This window comes from Chondrus crispus, genomic scaffold, assembly GCF_000350225.1.
Source record: "Chondrus crispus Stackhouse genomic scaffold, scaffold_96, whole genome shotgun sequence".
NCBI lineage: Eukaryota > Rhodophyta > Florideophyceae > Gigartinales > Gigartinaceae > Chondrus > Chondrus crispus.
In genome coordinates, this window is record NW_005178858.1 from 44,599 (window position 1) to 61,046 (window position 16,448).

At 50.4% G+C, this 16,448-nt stretch overlaps 1 protein-coding gene across 1 annotated transcript; it reads right to left on the reverse strand.

Annotated features, from left to right (window-relative positions):
• Positions 1 to 13,385: 13,385 nt before the first annotated feature.
• On the reverse strand, positions 13,386 to 15,104 carry CHC_T00008178001 (hypothetical protein). Its single transcript, XM_005712084.1, has one exon. It carries the CDS (start codon positions 15,102 to 15,104, stop codon positions 13,386 to 13,388), a length of 1,719 nt encoding a protein of 572 aa, XP_005712141.1.
• Positions 15,105 to 16,448: the final 1,344 nt, after the last annotated feature.

Here is a 16,448-nt window from a genome sequence, read left to right on the forward strand (position 1 = left end):
CTACTCGCGAACCGTTATGGAACATATGGCGCACGTGCGCGAGGTACTACGGCTTCTACATACCGCGGGCGTGTCGCTAAAATTAGCGAAGTGCGCGTTTTTCGACACCTCCGTCACCTATCTCGGGCACGTCATCCGTCCGGGACAGTTGGAGGTGGAGCGAAGCAACGTCATCGCGATCGAGCGCGCGCGCGCCTACGCACCAACCGGAACTGCGATCCTTTCTTGGGATGTGTAACGTTTAACAACGGTTTGCTCAAGGATTCGCGAAGATCGCAGCGCCGCTGAACAATAAGACCGGCAAGAATCAGCCCTATGAGTTCGAGATATTAACCGATTCGGAATACACCGCGTTTGAGGAATTGAAGCGGCGCCTCGTGTCGCCGCCAATCCTCGCGCTGCCCCGCTACAGACGGAAATATACGCTGGACACCGATGCGTGCGGACACCAAGTGGGTCGCGCCCTTCTACAGGAGCAACCCGATGGGGGTACTCGACCGATCGGATATTGGAGCCGCGCGTTGACAGATGCGGAGCGCAATTATACGACTACCGAAAAGGAATGCTTGGCCGTAGTGTATAGCATCCTCACCATACGGCCGTACCTATACGGAAGCGCTTTCAACCTCCGCACGGATCACGAAGCCCTACGCTGGGTCCTCAATTTAGCGGACAGTTCCGGTCGGCTCGCCGCTGGCGCTTGCGATTGGCGGAGTACGACTACGAGGTACAGTACCGCCCAGGCGTCAAGCACCAACTCGCGGACGGCGTATCGCGCTTACGTACCGATGGAGGAGACATCGAACCGGTTGATGATGAGGTCCCGTGGTTCGCGGTCCAGTACGATGAGGGCAGCGATGCCCTCCTGGACATTGTGCACTGGGACCCGCCGCAAGACCGTCCGGACGGTTGTCACACGCTCGCGATAACTTCCGATGAACGCGACGCTGCGTCCATCTCGGTTGAGGAATTTCTACGCGAACACGCTGAGGACGCCTTCTGTCGCTTCGCCGCGGACACCGTCGAGACGCCGAACTCGAAGTTCGACATCGACCGTTACGGATTTCTCATGAGGACGTCCCCGCTGGACAGGACCCTACAGCGCGTGGTACCGACTCGGTTGCGCCGCCGGGTACTGTACCTGGCACACCATCCGAGGTTGGCAGGTCACCCTGGAGCGACGCGTATGTACTATAACCTTCGCAGGAATTATTACTGGTCAAATATGGCCAGCGACGCGTTTGCGACCGTACGGAATTGCACCTCGTGTGCAGCGACCCGCGGGACGCCTTCCAAGAACCAAAAGGACCTCCAGCTATTCCCGGCGGCGGGCCCCTGGAGTTCGTCTCGATGGACCTCCTGGGGCCCCTGCCCAAGACCGTGCACGGAAACCAATACGTTTTGGTTATCACTGATCAGTTCTCGAAATTAACGCGCAGTATCTCACTCCGGACCGCAACCGCTTCGGTCGTCGCAAGCAGGTTTTTGGAAAACTGGGTCTACGTTTACGGAGCGCCGCGCTACGTACTACCGACAATGGCCCTCAGTTCGCTGCGAAATTCTTCGACGTGGTATGCGCCCTCCTGGGGGTGCGGCATTATATCACGACGGCCTACCACCCCCAGTCGAATGGGCAGACCTAGCGGTTCAATCGCACGCTGGTGCAACGTCTCCGGCACTACGGGGAGGAGCACCAGCGCGATTGGGACGACTACGTGCAGCCGATGACCTTCGCGTACAATACGCAGGTCCACCGGTCGACGGAGACGACTCCGTTCGACCTGGTGTTAACGCGCCCACCGTCCGGTCTAATTCTACCTGGTACTGTACCGCAAGACGCGGGGACCCATCGAGAGGACCCGCGGACCCCGGTGCAATACAAGGGGGGTACGCTACGCAAGTTTCGCGACGCGCTCGACCGTGCTCGGACGAAATTAACCGCATCGCAAAAGCGGTACAAGAACAATTTTGACAAGAAAGTCCGCTTCCGTCCGATCGTTGTGGCAGGCGATTTTGTCCACGTTGCTCGCCCGCACCGCCCGTTGACAAGCGTCGAGCGACGCACGCGTGCGCAGGGTACGACCGGAACGAACGAGCTCTCTGCCAAACTTCTACAGAAGACAGAGGGCCCGTTTCGAGTGCGCTCCGCTACGGAGACCACGGTCGTCATCGAGCAGGACGGCGTGGAAAATCGCGTGAGCATCGACTGCGTTACGAGGATGCCGCGCGGGCCGGGGGATACACTACCCCGGCCACATCGACCGAATCAGACGCACAAGCCGCAACGCCAAGCGCGGAGTACGTCGTTGACCCCATTGTCGAAGACCGTACTACGCGTGGCGGGATCGACTACAAGGTCCGGTGGTATAGATATCCCGCTTCGGACGACACCTACGAGCCCGCCGATGGGCTTCCGCAGCCGTCAATCGACCGGTATTGGCGCTCGCGCCAACAAGGATCAAGCGCGCATGCGTAGCGCAAGTTTCGGCCGCTCTCGGTCGCACTGCTCGGACGTCCGCTCGCGCACAAGCCTCCAGGGAAACAAGCCGCGGACGTGCTATGCAGCCTCCGGCGCTAGCCGCGCGCGACTGCGCACCGCGAGGCAACCCGTATTGGACGGATCTCGCCCAAATGGACACAGATTCCTTCAAAATTGGCCAACCCTCCGGGAGGGTGGTGTACAATGGGAATTTCTCCCAAGCGTCCACGCCGATAGCTATCGCCCACGCCTGGCCGCACCGTTCGGATGATAGCGCTCGCACGCGCTTAAGTAAATGGAGATCTGTACCGGGAACCGGTTCTTTTTTGTATCGCGATGCGTCGCGTTTATCGGCTTTTAATTTGGTCGCGATTTGGGCTACGTTCTTTCCTCTCACGCCTTGGGAAAAAATCGTAGCCCATTTCCGACGACGGTATCGCACTCGTGGGGAAATTCCGCGTCTGTGACTGCCAACTTGGGAAAAACCGTCTCGAATGTATTTGGAAACCGAAACGGTTTCTTACGGTTTCTTACGGTTTCTAAATAGCTGCGTGGGCAACTGGTCACGAGGATGGTCTTCCGAGCGAGTTTTCGAGCGCCCGACGTCGCGAGCGCACAGTAAAGATCCTTGCGCACCTCTCGGTGTCCCCCTGCAGCCGACGTCGGCCGCAAAGGTCGGATGAGAAACGCAGATTTACAAAAATTGGCCAGCCCTTCGGGGCCGAAGTGCGAAAACAGAGGTGGCAACCCGGAATCGACCGTACGGAAGTCGCGCACGCTGTTGCACAATCGCGCCGGCGTGCTTGGGCGGTGGAGAACCACCCGAGCGGCAGCGGCGGCCCGCGCCTGGCCTGCGGAGGGCAGCGGCGGGGACGTTGTCGTGCGCACTGTACGCCGCTGCACTCGGACCGCCTCGGACGGATTGACCCGCGTGAAAGCGGGCTCGGCCAACGCGGTGGCCGTTTGGTCCTCGCTGCGCAGGCCTCGTCGTGGCCGTGACGCGGGGCCGGACAGTTTGACGCCGGAGCCCCCGCAGGGCTCAACGGCGCACCGCACGGAGGCGCGGCAGGAGAGTTCTCTCGGTCGACCGTTTTCAGGTGTGGAAAGAGCTACTGTACGCGAGTGTCGTCGCTGAAAAAATGGCACCGCGTGCAGGAGAGTGAGAGGAGTGAGATGGATGTTGGGCGTGGATCGCGGGATGGAAATTCGAGGACGCGATTACCGAGTGGGACGAGACAGCTGGCGTATAGACTGCCAGCTCGGAGACGTCGCGGGAGAAAAGCCCGGTCGCGCGCAGGGGCTTCGGTCTCCGCATCACGCGCGCAGGGAAAGAAAGAAGCCGGACGGGAACTGCGTGGTCGGGTTGGTGGTCGCTACGAGGACGTAGCGAAAGCTAAGGAAGGAGGTCTGTGGTATAACAACGGACGCGCGCGCGGGGAGATTATTGACCGTGCCGCCGTGCACGGTGGACACGTGGGCGCGTGTGCCCACGTGTAGGGAGCGCGCGCGTGTACCGACCGGTCGTGGTGCGGCGCACGTGTACAGTAGCACACGTGTCGTCCGCGCGGTAGTCTGTAAGCAACACGCGTGTGCAGTAGTGCACACGTGTAGTAGCAGCGTCCGTGCGATAGTAGTAAGTATGCTAGTTTTTTAATTGTGTCCAGTACCCGGCACGCACTAGGCGGCAGGTACTGTACTACTGTACTGGGACAGGTGTCCGAGGCATCCCTCTGAGGGGTTAAGACCTTGCCCCCGTCCCCACCAGTAAACGGGGCAAGCTCGCCCCCGTCCCTCTCGCGCCTAATATACGACCGTTCGGTAGTTTATCCGCGCGCTGGCTTCTAACCCGTTACCGGTCGCTCCCGTTTACCCACCACGGGGCGACTGCATGAAACCAGCCAGTGAGCCTCCCCCTTTTCCCGAGTTCAACCGTATCGGATCTATTCGCGCCGCGCGTCCGCGTCGCGTGCTCCCTCTACAAGGCCTCCGCCTCTCACCCAACCCAGGGGGGAGAGGAGTTATCCCACAAGCAGGGTGCGGCCTCATCACATATCTGGTGGTGCAGATTTGATCTGAATACATTCACTGTTTCTTTATCTACAAGCATGTGCTAAAATAGTTCTGCACTCTTGTGAAGTGAAATAGTAACACGAGGAGCACTTCAGGTACAATAAAAAAGTACGATGTGCAGTATATAATATAACTACATAAAACAGCGACTATATCATGTGAAACACGTATTTAAGGACAACTGTCGTGCCTGTGTTTAGCTATATCAAAACGACCAGGTCAAGACACGTTTATTGGTGTCCACGAAGGAAAAAGTGGGCCATCCGGAATCGTACACATGGATATACCGCATTTGTTGTGCAGATTTAAAAATAAGATGAGGTCACAATTTCAGATAAAAATGAATATCAAGTTTATCGAAACACGTTTTGACGTGCTTCTCTCTTCCAAGGAACGGTCTCAAATTAGATCCATGATCTGCAATGTAATCGGAATAATGGCGACGGTCTACAAAAGGGAGTCTACAAATCCGACAGTGCCACTGCCCATGTTGTAGAGGCAGTTCACTGATTGGATGAGTTGAGTACTCGGGAGCTGTCAACTCATCCAATCCGTGAACTGCGCACAGCTCGCGAGCAGTCAACTCATCCAATCCGTGAACTGCCTGGCGCGCGAGAAGGAATGAAAACTGGAGGCGCGAGGTAAATGAGTGCGCACAAAGGAAACAATTTTGCACGGTGCTGTTGCGTGGCGACATATTGCAGTGGCAGCGAGCCCGTTGCTTTTCCAAGAGGCCAATGTGCTCCGTTCTCAATTCAAAGGGCGGTGACAGGCTGTTACGATCTACAAGTTCATTGATTTTGGCTACGCTGGAGAACGGACCAGTGCCTGGACCAAAGTCTGATAGGTCGGAGTTCTTTTTAGACTCGCTTTTTACCAAGTTGGACCACAAACTAGTTGCTTTTGAGTAGGGGACTCAGGATTCATTGATTTGTGTCGTCTACCGCGTCGGCAGGGGACATTGCATATTTTATGAGGCATGACTTTCGGTTCTTAGTTTCTGCTGTCGTTTTCGTGTTTGTCTCTGGTATTATTCTCATTTTGGTTCCTACTGTCATTTCTGCCGATGTTTCGTGCGCCGCCGTCGTTCCTTTTGTCCTATCCCGGTCAACATGATGTTGCTTTAACGTGGTCAGTGGACCCCTTCTTCGTACTGTCGCCTATTTTGGCTGTTGCAGCTTTGTTGTGGCAATCGTTGTGTGAGCTGTGTATGAGCCTTGCTAGTCGATAGGAGAGAGTCCGTCGTGGGAAACGCATCGCATGAATCCAAGTAGACTGTGCCTCGGTCACTCCATGGATCTTGGTGGTTGCGGATACGCTCACTTCTTGAAAGTCTTTTGAAACTTGAATGCTGCCTTGAGCGAGGCACCGATCAAGAAGTGGTCCAAAGACGAAACACGAAGCCTCGGGGCTGATCACAGCGTACTAGTGTAATACTTACTCAGCTTTCAGTAAGTGCGTGCTCGGTGAGGGACACTCTCTCGGTGTTGACCCTATAGGTAGGCCTTCGGTCGTCTGGGTGAGATGAATACGTGTCAAAGCACTTAACCTCTCACTTTATGTACGTGTATAAGGTCGCGTATCTTGAGCTTCGGTTACCACGAAAGAGAGTGGTCCAAGGCGTGATTGTGATCAAAACACGTGAGTACGACCAAGGCAATTTCATTCTTGTGTTGGGGAAAATATTTCGGGGACTGTACCGTATCAAGTTCGAGCGGTCCAATTTTAGTTGGAGGGACCGCTCGCAGTAATGACAAGAATTGCTATTTTGCCCACAGGAATAGTTTCTGCCCTTGCCTTCCGCACGTTTGATTAAGTTTGCCATCGAAAGAACTGCACTGATCGACATAAATGAGCAGCGCCTTAAGGTAAACTAAGAATAACACGCTTTTCTACTCCCGAGCGAACAAGCACCAAAAAATGTCCGAGTAATCGCGACAAACTTTGTAAGGGCGTGGCCTTGACATTTTGTTGACTATCAGTTAACGGCTAGGGATGCCGGAACGAAAGACCTTATATAACCGAAAGGGGCACGGTTTGGCGCACTAGATGACCAAAATACTCGACCAGTTAGAATCGAGAACCTGAACAGATCCATATTCTACTCATGGAAGCTCAAAATACAGATACTGCCCACTTTCGGATACGTCAATCAGTACGCTTGTGACGATTTCCCGGAGAATGCAACCTGAGGTGAGAAGAAAAGTGGATTCGTGGTTTCGGAGAAGAAATGGAACTCACTGAACTTACGCTCTGTGATCAATACTTCCAACTCGTATGGGGGTGTAGCAATGAAAAAGAAACTAAGGAGACTACCTTGAATATTTTCGTGCGTCACACTGTGTTCAAACAACTTGCCGCTCGTGGTAATTTGTAAACTGTATCCATGCTTGGAAATGAGAAAATGCTTCTGTTCATCAATCGTGTCAAACAACTTGCTGTCAAACTTGAGTCAATTAATGTTGAAATTGAAGCCAAAGGATTGGGAATTGCATGCCATTCCCAATCCTTTGGCCTTAATTCTACTGCAGTATTGAAGGGTTTGTCTCTACAATCTGATAATACTAATGTTGCTCTTGGGGCAATTGGAAATCAGGTTAAGATGTTTGGACGAGTGTGAGAAGAGTCGTTTGTTGCAGGAGGAAAATCTGAAAAGCATGAATACTTCACGAAGTAATTATGCTTTCCAGGCAGTGCACTGCCTCAGCTCGTACAAATACACAGGTCTACTGCAAGCCAAATAAACATGATATGAGTTGTTCGAGCGGTAATCAACACATACGTACTTCCGCTGGTTGGGTGGGGAAAAGACGTGAATGGGCGCCGACGTGCCCAACCGAACGGATTTCGGTCCGGCAGGAATGACCCCAAGCCATCTTGATGTGTTTCGAAAGGTAACTATTTCGGTCTTGCTCTGATGGCTTGACTGGTAATTGTTCCTTGTGAAGCAGGAAAAGAATTTCAGTTTCCTGGCTTGTCGATTACGGCTGCAGTGCCCACATTGTGTTTCATAGGTCTATTTTCGCCCCCAAATAACGCATAAAATCAGGATCAATCGAGATGGATACAGAAGCTAAAGCTATTGTTCTTGAAAGTTTTGACGAGCGTCTTTTGCCGAATGTCAACAGTAGTGCGCTTCTTAACAAAATGGGCAACATTTTTTATGTCCCTGAATTTGGATATTCAATATTGTCCGTTAGTCAAATGATCTTAGAAAGATTGCAGGTGTCCTTTGAGAATTTTAAATCTATTGGTAGTGCAGGGCCACAAGTAGTGGCAACAGCGAGTCTAGTTGGTGATTAGTACGGGAATGTCGAGGTGAATCGAAAAGCACCTGTGCACTTGGAAACTTCTCCAACACTGCATGAAAGCAAAGCTAAGGTCCACGGACAAATTCGCCGCCATAATTCAAACGACGTGGGGAGCGGCAATAGTAGTAGCCAAAGCGATGTGATGAGGGCATGGAATCCGAAATCTGGCAACCATTCGCGCAACCGTTCTGCTTTTGTATTCCGCACATCAATACGATCAATAATTTGGCAATAGCGATCGTAGTCTCGTCCATAGGGGTTTCCTGACTTGGTACAATAAGGTCTTTGTGGACTATTCGATGTACCTTCAGTTGGCAACTCGAGTTACCTCATTACGTTCGTTGATGATCGCTCAAGTGGGGAGATTTTGTACCCCATGAGCCACAAATCTGAGGCCCTCTCTAAGTACAAGTCGTTTGAAAAGTTTGCCGCGTTGTGCACCATTCGCAAAGTAAAAATTCTTCTTTGTACAGCTAGAGGGGGAGAATATCTGTTCACAGAAATCATATCATAATTGGATACGAACAGTACACAACCCAAACTCACAGCGGCTTATTCGCCTAATCTAAAGGGTCTTGCTCAACGTTTGAATCGCTCCTTCATTGATTTTGTCTACTCGATGTTGTCCCATGACAGATCAGGAAGAGAATCTGGGCAGCGGCTCTTGCTACTTCACTGTATGTACTCAACCAAGATACGTCAAGTACTTTACCCGTCATACAACACCACATGACATTTAGATGAAGTCCACACCAAATGTTGACCATTTAGGTGCATTTTTGAGAACCTTGGTATACATTGTCAAAGTTGGAATTCGGTAAACTGTACTTGCGTGCTAATGAGGAGATGTTTCTCATCTATGCTCAACATAGTAAGGCAAACAAGATATAGGATGAGTTTAATAACATTGTTGTGACACTGGATGAAACATTTCACGAATCGACATGCGGGACGCATGACGTTCCCCCACACGAAATTGATTCACTCAACTCTGAAGAAGACGTTTAGATCTTCGTGTCGACAACAAGGGTAAGGTTTGAGAAGAGGTTTCGGATGCACCAGTTATGAAGTTTACGTCTATTCCCTTATTTCTTTCCATGGTCGCTCATTTAGATCTAGAGCTTCATCACGTGTATATTTTGACTGAGTTATTGAGCGCAGACTGGACAAAGAAACCTACATCTAGTAATCTGAATTGTGCATTGACACAAAAGCCACTTCATGTATAAACTGTTGAAAGTACGGTATGGACTGGGGCAAGCACATCTTCAGTAGTATGCCGAAATAGGTGACTTCTGAATTCGCGAGTTGGAATTCAAGCTCCACGTAATGTTTCAAGTCTCTAAATTAAAGAAACCTAACAATATTATGCTGATTGCAATTTATGTTGATGGTCTGTTACTAGCTGGTAGTGACATCGATTGCGTCATATGAGTGAAGGGGGAGCTCAATTAACGGTTTGGCAAAAAGGATCTCGGTGAGGCAAAAGGTATCAATTTTGTGGAGATTAATGGAGATCGATTTGCCAAAACATTGAGCATCACGAATGCAAAATATGTGTGAAGTGTGTTTGAAAACTTTTTTAATTTCGGTGTGTACATCATCTCCGACCCCAACGGAACAAGTTCGGGCCGCAACTATTTCTGGTGCCAGTGACCCCGAAACGAATGCCCTGTATCTTGAGGCAGTCGGCTGCACGATATAATTGATGGTGAACACTTGTTCAAACTTAGCCTACGCGATCGGGTCGCTATCTTAACATTCTTCCAGTCTGTGTGATTCACACTGGTCAGATTTGAAACGAGAAATGCAATACATCTGAGGAAATCGTAAATTAGGATTCTTATTCAACGATAACTTCAAGGAGCCCAAGTTGCTCGATTTTAGTGATGCATATTCGTCTGGGTGTCATGACTCTCGCAATGAACAGGTGCCTACTTTGTGAGGTCTGCGCAATGGAGAGCGGCTAGCCGTAGAAATCACGTGGAACTGATGCGATGAGATTTTTGTATTAATGATCGCTTCCTTTTCTTGGCAGCTCGCTGGGTGGGTCCAAATCAGAGGATTCGTCGGTGGATAGTTTCAATTTGCAGAAAAAAGGGTACCTGGAGCTAGCAGCATGGATTAAATTTCTGAAGGCTTCTCAAGTACGCTTCGAGGGCGCGCGTTAGTCGGCAAAACTGTGTGCCGGCTATCCTAACATCTCACGATACGTATGGAGGCGAACTTCGACTCTCAGTGAGGCGAAGAGTTGATGAGGCCCTCCGATATTGACATGACAAGCTAATAAAAGCCAATGAAGATAATTGAATCTGGTCGGCAGGAGTGCACACGCCGAAATACCTGTTAAAGAAAATCAGATGAAGTGTAATGAGCACGAAGATATAGGGACAAAAAAAATCGCAAGTGCAAAGGACAATCCACAGGTTTTGGGATATTAGGACTCAATTTGAAATAATTAAACTTACTGTCGTCACAGCCCTTTTCGCTTCGCTGTTTCACGAGTTCATTGGAACTCATTGAAGTCTCCAAAGACCCCAGAAGCAGCAAAAACGCTTTCTACGGTACTCGAGGGCAGTTCAAAATGAAACGGTCCCTTAAAACGTGATAATGAGATAGTTGAAATGATTGAAGTACTCCGAATTGAGTGAAGGTGTCTACAAATGGCCCTTAGACTCAAAACGTCTGCTCCAAACCATTTCTTTATAACAAATCAAATCATAACTCATCCGAAGTCCCTATGTAGGAAATATGTAGAATAACGACCGACGCGCGAAGAGGTTATTAATCTGGCGGACGTGTACGGTGTACGCGTGGGCGACGTGCCCATGTGCAGGGAGCGACCGCGCGTGCCGATCCGTCGTGACGTGGTGTACGTGCACACGTGTTGTCGGTATGGTAGTTCGTACATATTGCGCGTGTACTGTAAAGAAGACGTGTAGTGTCAAGATCCACGCGGTATGTAGGAGTTATGATGCTAGTATTTTAGTTTTGTACAGTACCTGGGACGCTCTAGGAGGCAGGTGCTGTACTGGGGCAGGTGTCCGAGGCGTCTAGACCTGACGCCCGTCCGAAACAGTGAACGAGGACGTGCTTGCCCCGTGTGGTACAATTGCCAAGTGGCGCTACTGTACTTGGCGGGCGCCAGAGGCCTCGCCAAGTACAGTAGTAAGATGTTAACCGGTACGGTGCATACGTGGCCAGCACGTGTAGATGTGGCCACGTGGGAGTCCACGTGTAGTTAGTGACACCAGCTAGTGCAGGTGTACACGTGGTGCGCAACCGATCGGTGGGTTAGTACAGTAGTCATTTTTAGTTACCGTAAGCTACAGTAAGCTGGCTACAGTATGTACAGCTACTGTAGTCCGTCCGGTGCCACCGCCCTACTAGGGGGTATAAGATAGGGGGGCACCGGGCTGGAGGTAAACCGAGGCGAGCACGCCTCCCCTTACTTCCTATCCTAGTCCTTTTACCGTACGGTTAAGTAAGTCCCTCAGGTTTCCAGCTCGCCACCGGTCGTACTGCTCTACACCCCAGTACGACTGCGCGTGTCCAGTGCGGTGTACCTCCCTTGTCCTGTGCTTCCTACCGTTCCGGATTATTCTACCTGACGCTCCAGTGTAGCGGTCCCCCAAGCTCCCTCATTTTAGGTACAGCCTGTCCTTTTCCGTTTACGGATTAGCGTCCCTACGGTTGTAGCACACCCCAGTCCCTTTCGCGCTCATCTACGACCGTTCCGTTAGTTTATTCGCGCCGGCTTCTAACCTGTTACCGACCACCTCCGTATACGCACCTCCGAGCGACTTCATGTAACCAGCCAAGTGTGCCACTCTCTTGTCCGTGCTCCTCGGCAATACCTCCGCCTTTCACCCAACCCAGGGACGAGAGGAGGAATCCCACAACATAGTCGACCACAATTACTTGAATGTGGAATCAGGGGTATAAAAGCTTAGTGTTGTGACTTGAAACCCTCCAAAAAGGCGTTTGCTGCATTCTATGGCATACAATAGAATATTTTCATGCCGTATCCCATTCTACGGATGTCAGGTGTTCCGTGAGAGAATCCGACGATATGTAAAGGAACGAAAAGGTTACTCGAGCCCTACTTCATCAGTATACAATCTGTTTGACTCATGAAAACCTTACAAAGCAATTTAAAGAGCGCTTGATTCGGATTTCAAAGCTTTTGAAAAGATAAAACGCCGGAATGCAAACACGTCGAAGATCAATGGCATTCACCAATGTATTCACGTTTATATTACCAGAAAGCAGTTCCTGGGACCTTGGAGATACTTTCGAAAGGTTTCAAAGCTTCTGACAGAGCATGAGAACAGTTCGGCAAACAGCTGTAGTTGCAGTGTGAACTTACTTTTAAGCAATGGGAGAAGGGCAAATTTAGACCAAAAGATCCCACACCATGAATCACACGTTGCAAACACTTCTACCGTGGTGACGAAAACTTGCATCGTTGAGATTGTCAGACCTATTATCGTGTCAGGCCCCCCGATAGACACCATTCCGCACATTTCGGCGTCGGCACAAAGTGAATAATCCATCATTGCTTTGATTGAAGAAAGCACCCGGTAAGGACTTCCCGGTTTTTCATTTCACGTCACAAAAATGCTTGTATAGCTGTTAGAGTATGGTTTTAGGATGAAGTGATTCAGTTTCCTGAATCAGAAACAATTTGGGAAAAAGCGTCAGAAACGTTGTTAGAAGAGATTATGCATACTTTCCGGAGTGAAGGAAGAGCTTTAAGGCCTGACTGAACCTGACTGAAGCGAGAAATGAAATCCATTGCAAATGGAAATTAATCCATTGAACCAGCCGTTTCAATCAATATTTGGACTTGTTTGAATCCTGAAACGAACGAAATCGCTAATCAACAGTTGAGGTGAAGTAGGAAAGGAGATTTTGTGCTGTTCGTCTGAGAAACTCCCGAATCAATCTGGTCTCTTCCATAAATTGCTCTGAATACCAATAGTTATTAACTTCTGGTCCAGAGGACAATACTGTGACAGACAAGTGAGATCCCTCTTTACCTTCAGAATTTGTTTAAGTTCGGCCGGTGATCGACGCACTGGATAGATGATATCGCTGAGGTTTGTTGACTAGGCCATAGGTTCATGTGGTAGACGACCAACCGATACCAGAAAAGGCGTAGAGAAGCTCTTGAATGTCGGTTCAAAACCCCCTGGACGGTACTCGGAGCCTGAGTCGTTTAGATGCGATTTTCGCGAATCGATGATGATACAGAGCCCTGGCATGGTGAAGCGTTTCACATTTGGTATTTCCCGGTTTGCAGAAAGCTCGGAAAATGCAGGGTTGCGTGGAGAACAACTGACACGTGTCGTTGGATGTTCGGGATATGATAGTGTCACCTGTGTACAGTACGTCTATCGGAAACGAACAGCGCAAGTCTTTCCATCACAACGGTCGGATGAGTTTGATTCATCGCTGCCGCATATCAGGTTAGAATCTCGCTTGCAATTATGCGAGCATGACATGGACCACGAAGGTGAACTTTAAACAAGGACATTGCCATGTTTGTACGAATTGGCTGCACGAAACCAGTTTCTGGCATATACATCGAAGTCCTTGGCTCCAGCACGTAGGACCCATTCTTTGGCATTTCTTTCTGCCGCAGTCGGGTTCCTACCCTCAACGTTGATGGCAACCTCTCCCTCGATCATCGATGAAAGGTTTTGCCGCACGAGTTTTGCAGTTCTCCTTCGCTTCGTGCGATCAAACTTTTCGTCTATATTGTATGTTCCAGAATCTAATACGACTTCTACCACATGTCCATTAAATTCGTCCGACACATGACCGTCTAAGTCTGCTAGATCCAGAATATGGCCACTGCCCAGTCGCTTGGGATTTGCAAGTTGCTGCTGGCGAGCGTCTTCGCGGATTCGCACACAAGTCTTCATCTCTTGGGACTCAAACCAATTCTCGATAACCCCGCGTAGGAGAGCATCGTGATCGGTCGAGAGCGTACCCCGAAACACAGCCCTTCTACAAGCACACAGGAAGTTCACAGCTTCTTCGCGAGGCTGTTTCTGCCTGATGACGTAATCCAGAAAAGCGACAAAACCCTTCGCCCATAATTCGCTTTCCGGATCTAGTAGCCCCACGTCCTCTGAGCTGGCCATTTCAGCTGCCTTCAGAATTGCACAGCATATCTGGCTGAGAGTGCCAGTGCTGCATCTCGCCGTTTCCGCATTCATCCATATCCGAAGGGAAAGCTGGTCCGATGGTACGTCGTACAAGTCATCCTCACCTCTCTGCTTTCGATAGTGTCGACGAACTCGCAGCATTTGCTGAGCCCAAGTTTTCAAGGACCTGGGAGTCTGCATTATTGGTGTACGATAAGGCGGCGGACTTTCATCCCTACTATCAAGGGGGAGAGCTTCACCGGAAGAGGACCCCCTTGCTCGTTTCTTTGAGCGACGTCGCTGTGACACAGTTTTTGGTCTTCGTGATGACCTGTGCTTGGTAGGCATTTCCCAAGTCTCGTCTCCTTGACTATCCCCATCAAAGCTGTCATCGTCAGAGACGTAGACCTCGTCATCAGATGAAGCTTCCTTGAGCCAAACAATCCCGAGGGCAGTCAACAGCTGCTCCTTCTGCGTGGTCAATATCCCCTCTTTTTTGTGTTCCTTGCACGTTTCGAGAAAGGACAAGAGGGGCTGATACTTCCGAGATACCTTCTCGGTTACCTTGATGTTGCCGTGGTCAATGAAATAGTCGAGCAAAAGAATGAAGTTCACGGACCACGACCAATACCGGGAGCGGTACTCTGGCTTCTTGAAGTCATCCCGGCATCTGTTGAAAATCTTTGACACACCGCTGGCAGCGAGGATACACTTAAACGTGACGGGAATTGAGTTTTCGTCGAGAGCTTTGTGTTGATCATGCAGCCATCCTTTGCCTGTCGTTCGAAAAGCATGGTCATCAAGGGTTGCCCTCTGGTTCTTAATCTTCCGACAGTCGATGAGGTTGCGTACCCACTCAAAGGTCCCACGGTCAACGTTATTCTTACGTTTAGTGGCCACTGGTTTGATTTCAAATTCCCTTTGATCCGAACTTGAATCAGAGTATACAGATGCAGAACTGCTCAGAGGGCACTCAAGGCCTAGACCCATATCGTCCCAGTCAAACAGCTGTTTTCCACGAGCGGGAACAATGATAGGCTCTGCTCTCTCTGCACTTCGACGTACAGGCTCGACATTTTTTCGTGGCATAGGCATGTTTTCGCCAGCCTACCCAATACTACCAGTAGTCAAAATCCGCTCGAATATGCGGGGTTTTGGGCGAAGCCTAATTGGCTTCAGCAACTTCGACACAAGCTCGGTTCGCTCCTAAAGCGCGTTGGTGTTTCTCGGATGTGCGTTCTCAGACCCCTTTGGCGCGCTATCCTCGACGGTGTCGATGATGGCGTTGTACAACGTATCCAGAGCGGACAAATCCCTTTTTGATCGCACAGCTGCAGGAAGATTCCAACTCGACGGCGTCGATTATCGCCTTGTACAACGTATCCAAAGCGCGCAAATCCCTTCTTGATCGCACAGTTGCAGGAAGATTCTAACAAGCGCACAGAACCTACTTGAATGACACGACCAGTGGTGTCAAGAGCAGACTTCGACGGGGTGATGTTCAATTGCGATTGAATTGCGAACCGCAAGTGGGCAGTGCCCGTCTTGGTGAAACAGTTTCAATGCAACTCCAAACAGCACACCACAGTTTGGTAAGCAAGCTTCAGCAGTCACCGGTGAAGGGCTCCTGGCGATGTGCAAAATTGCAATGGGGCAGTGCAGTGAATGCCCGGGGAAATCACTTGTTAGTCGCAACCGCAGTTCAATTCCTGAGCGTGACCAGGTTTCGAACAACTGCTGTCCGCTGAGGATCGACGACGGTATGTCTGGGGCAGAGGATGGCCATCCCAATTATACGAGTTCTGAGCTGTTCGAAAAACGGCTCAACAGATCTATAAAAAATCAGAAAAAAATACGTTGCTGGCTTGAAGTTTCTGGGCCGAACTGAGGCGTCCTCTTTCCCGCCAATACTCCTTACATGCTCTGGACTGTTCTGAGTCAGAACAGTCAGAGCTCCTGACCGGCAGCGGTACCAGCGGCCTCCAAACAGTGCCACATAAGCTGTGTTTTTGTAGACGGTGACAATGTGATTCCACAGAAATCTTCAGTATTCCTTGTTTTTCTGAGTAGTCAGCGCGTTATGAGCCTCCTGGATAGCTCATGCAGAGCCATTGTCTAGGTGACAAGTGACCTAAGTTGGCCCGCTTATCAACGTGTGCAGCAGATTTGCTTCTCGGCCATACCCGTTCAATGCGTGGCCCCCATTGGATTTCCAACTACACTTAGATAGTTGTAATGTAGTCAAACCGCCTAATGCCCTTTTCAAGCCGTTGGGATGGAAGGCCGATCATCTGGTCTAAGAAGAGCCCATCATTGCTCATTCGAGTTTCAGACTGATGTACAGCGGGGGGTCGCTCAATAGTGCCGTCTTTAGTAGTGCCTCCCTCTATATAGTGCTATGGCTCACTCTTTGGTACAGGTTATCATAATCCC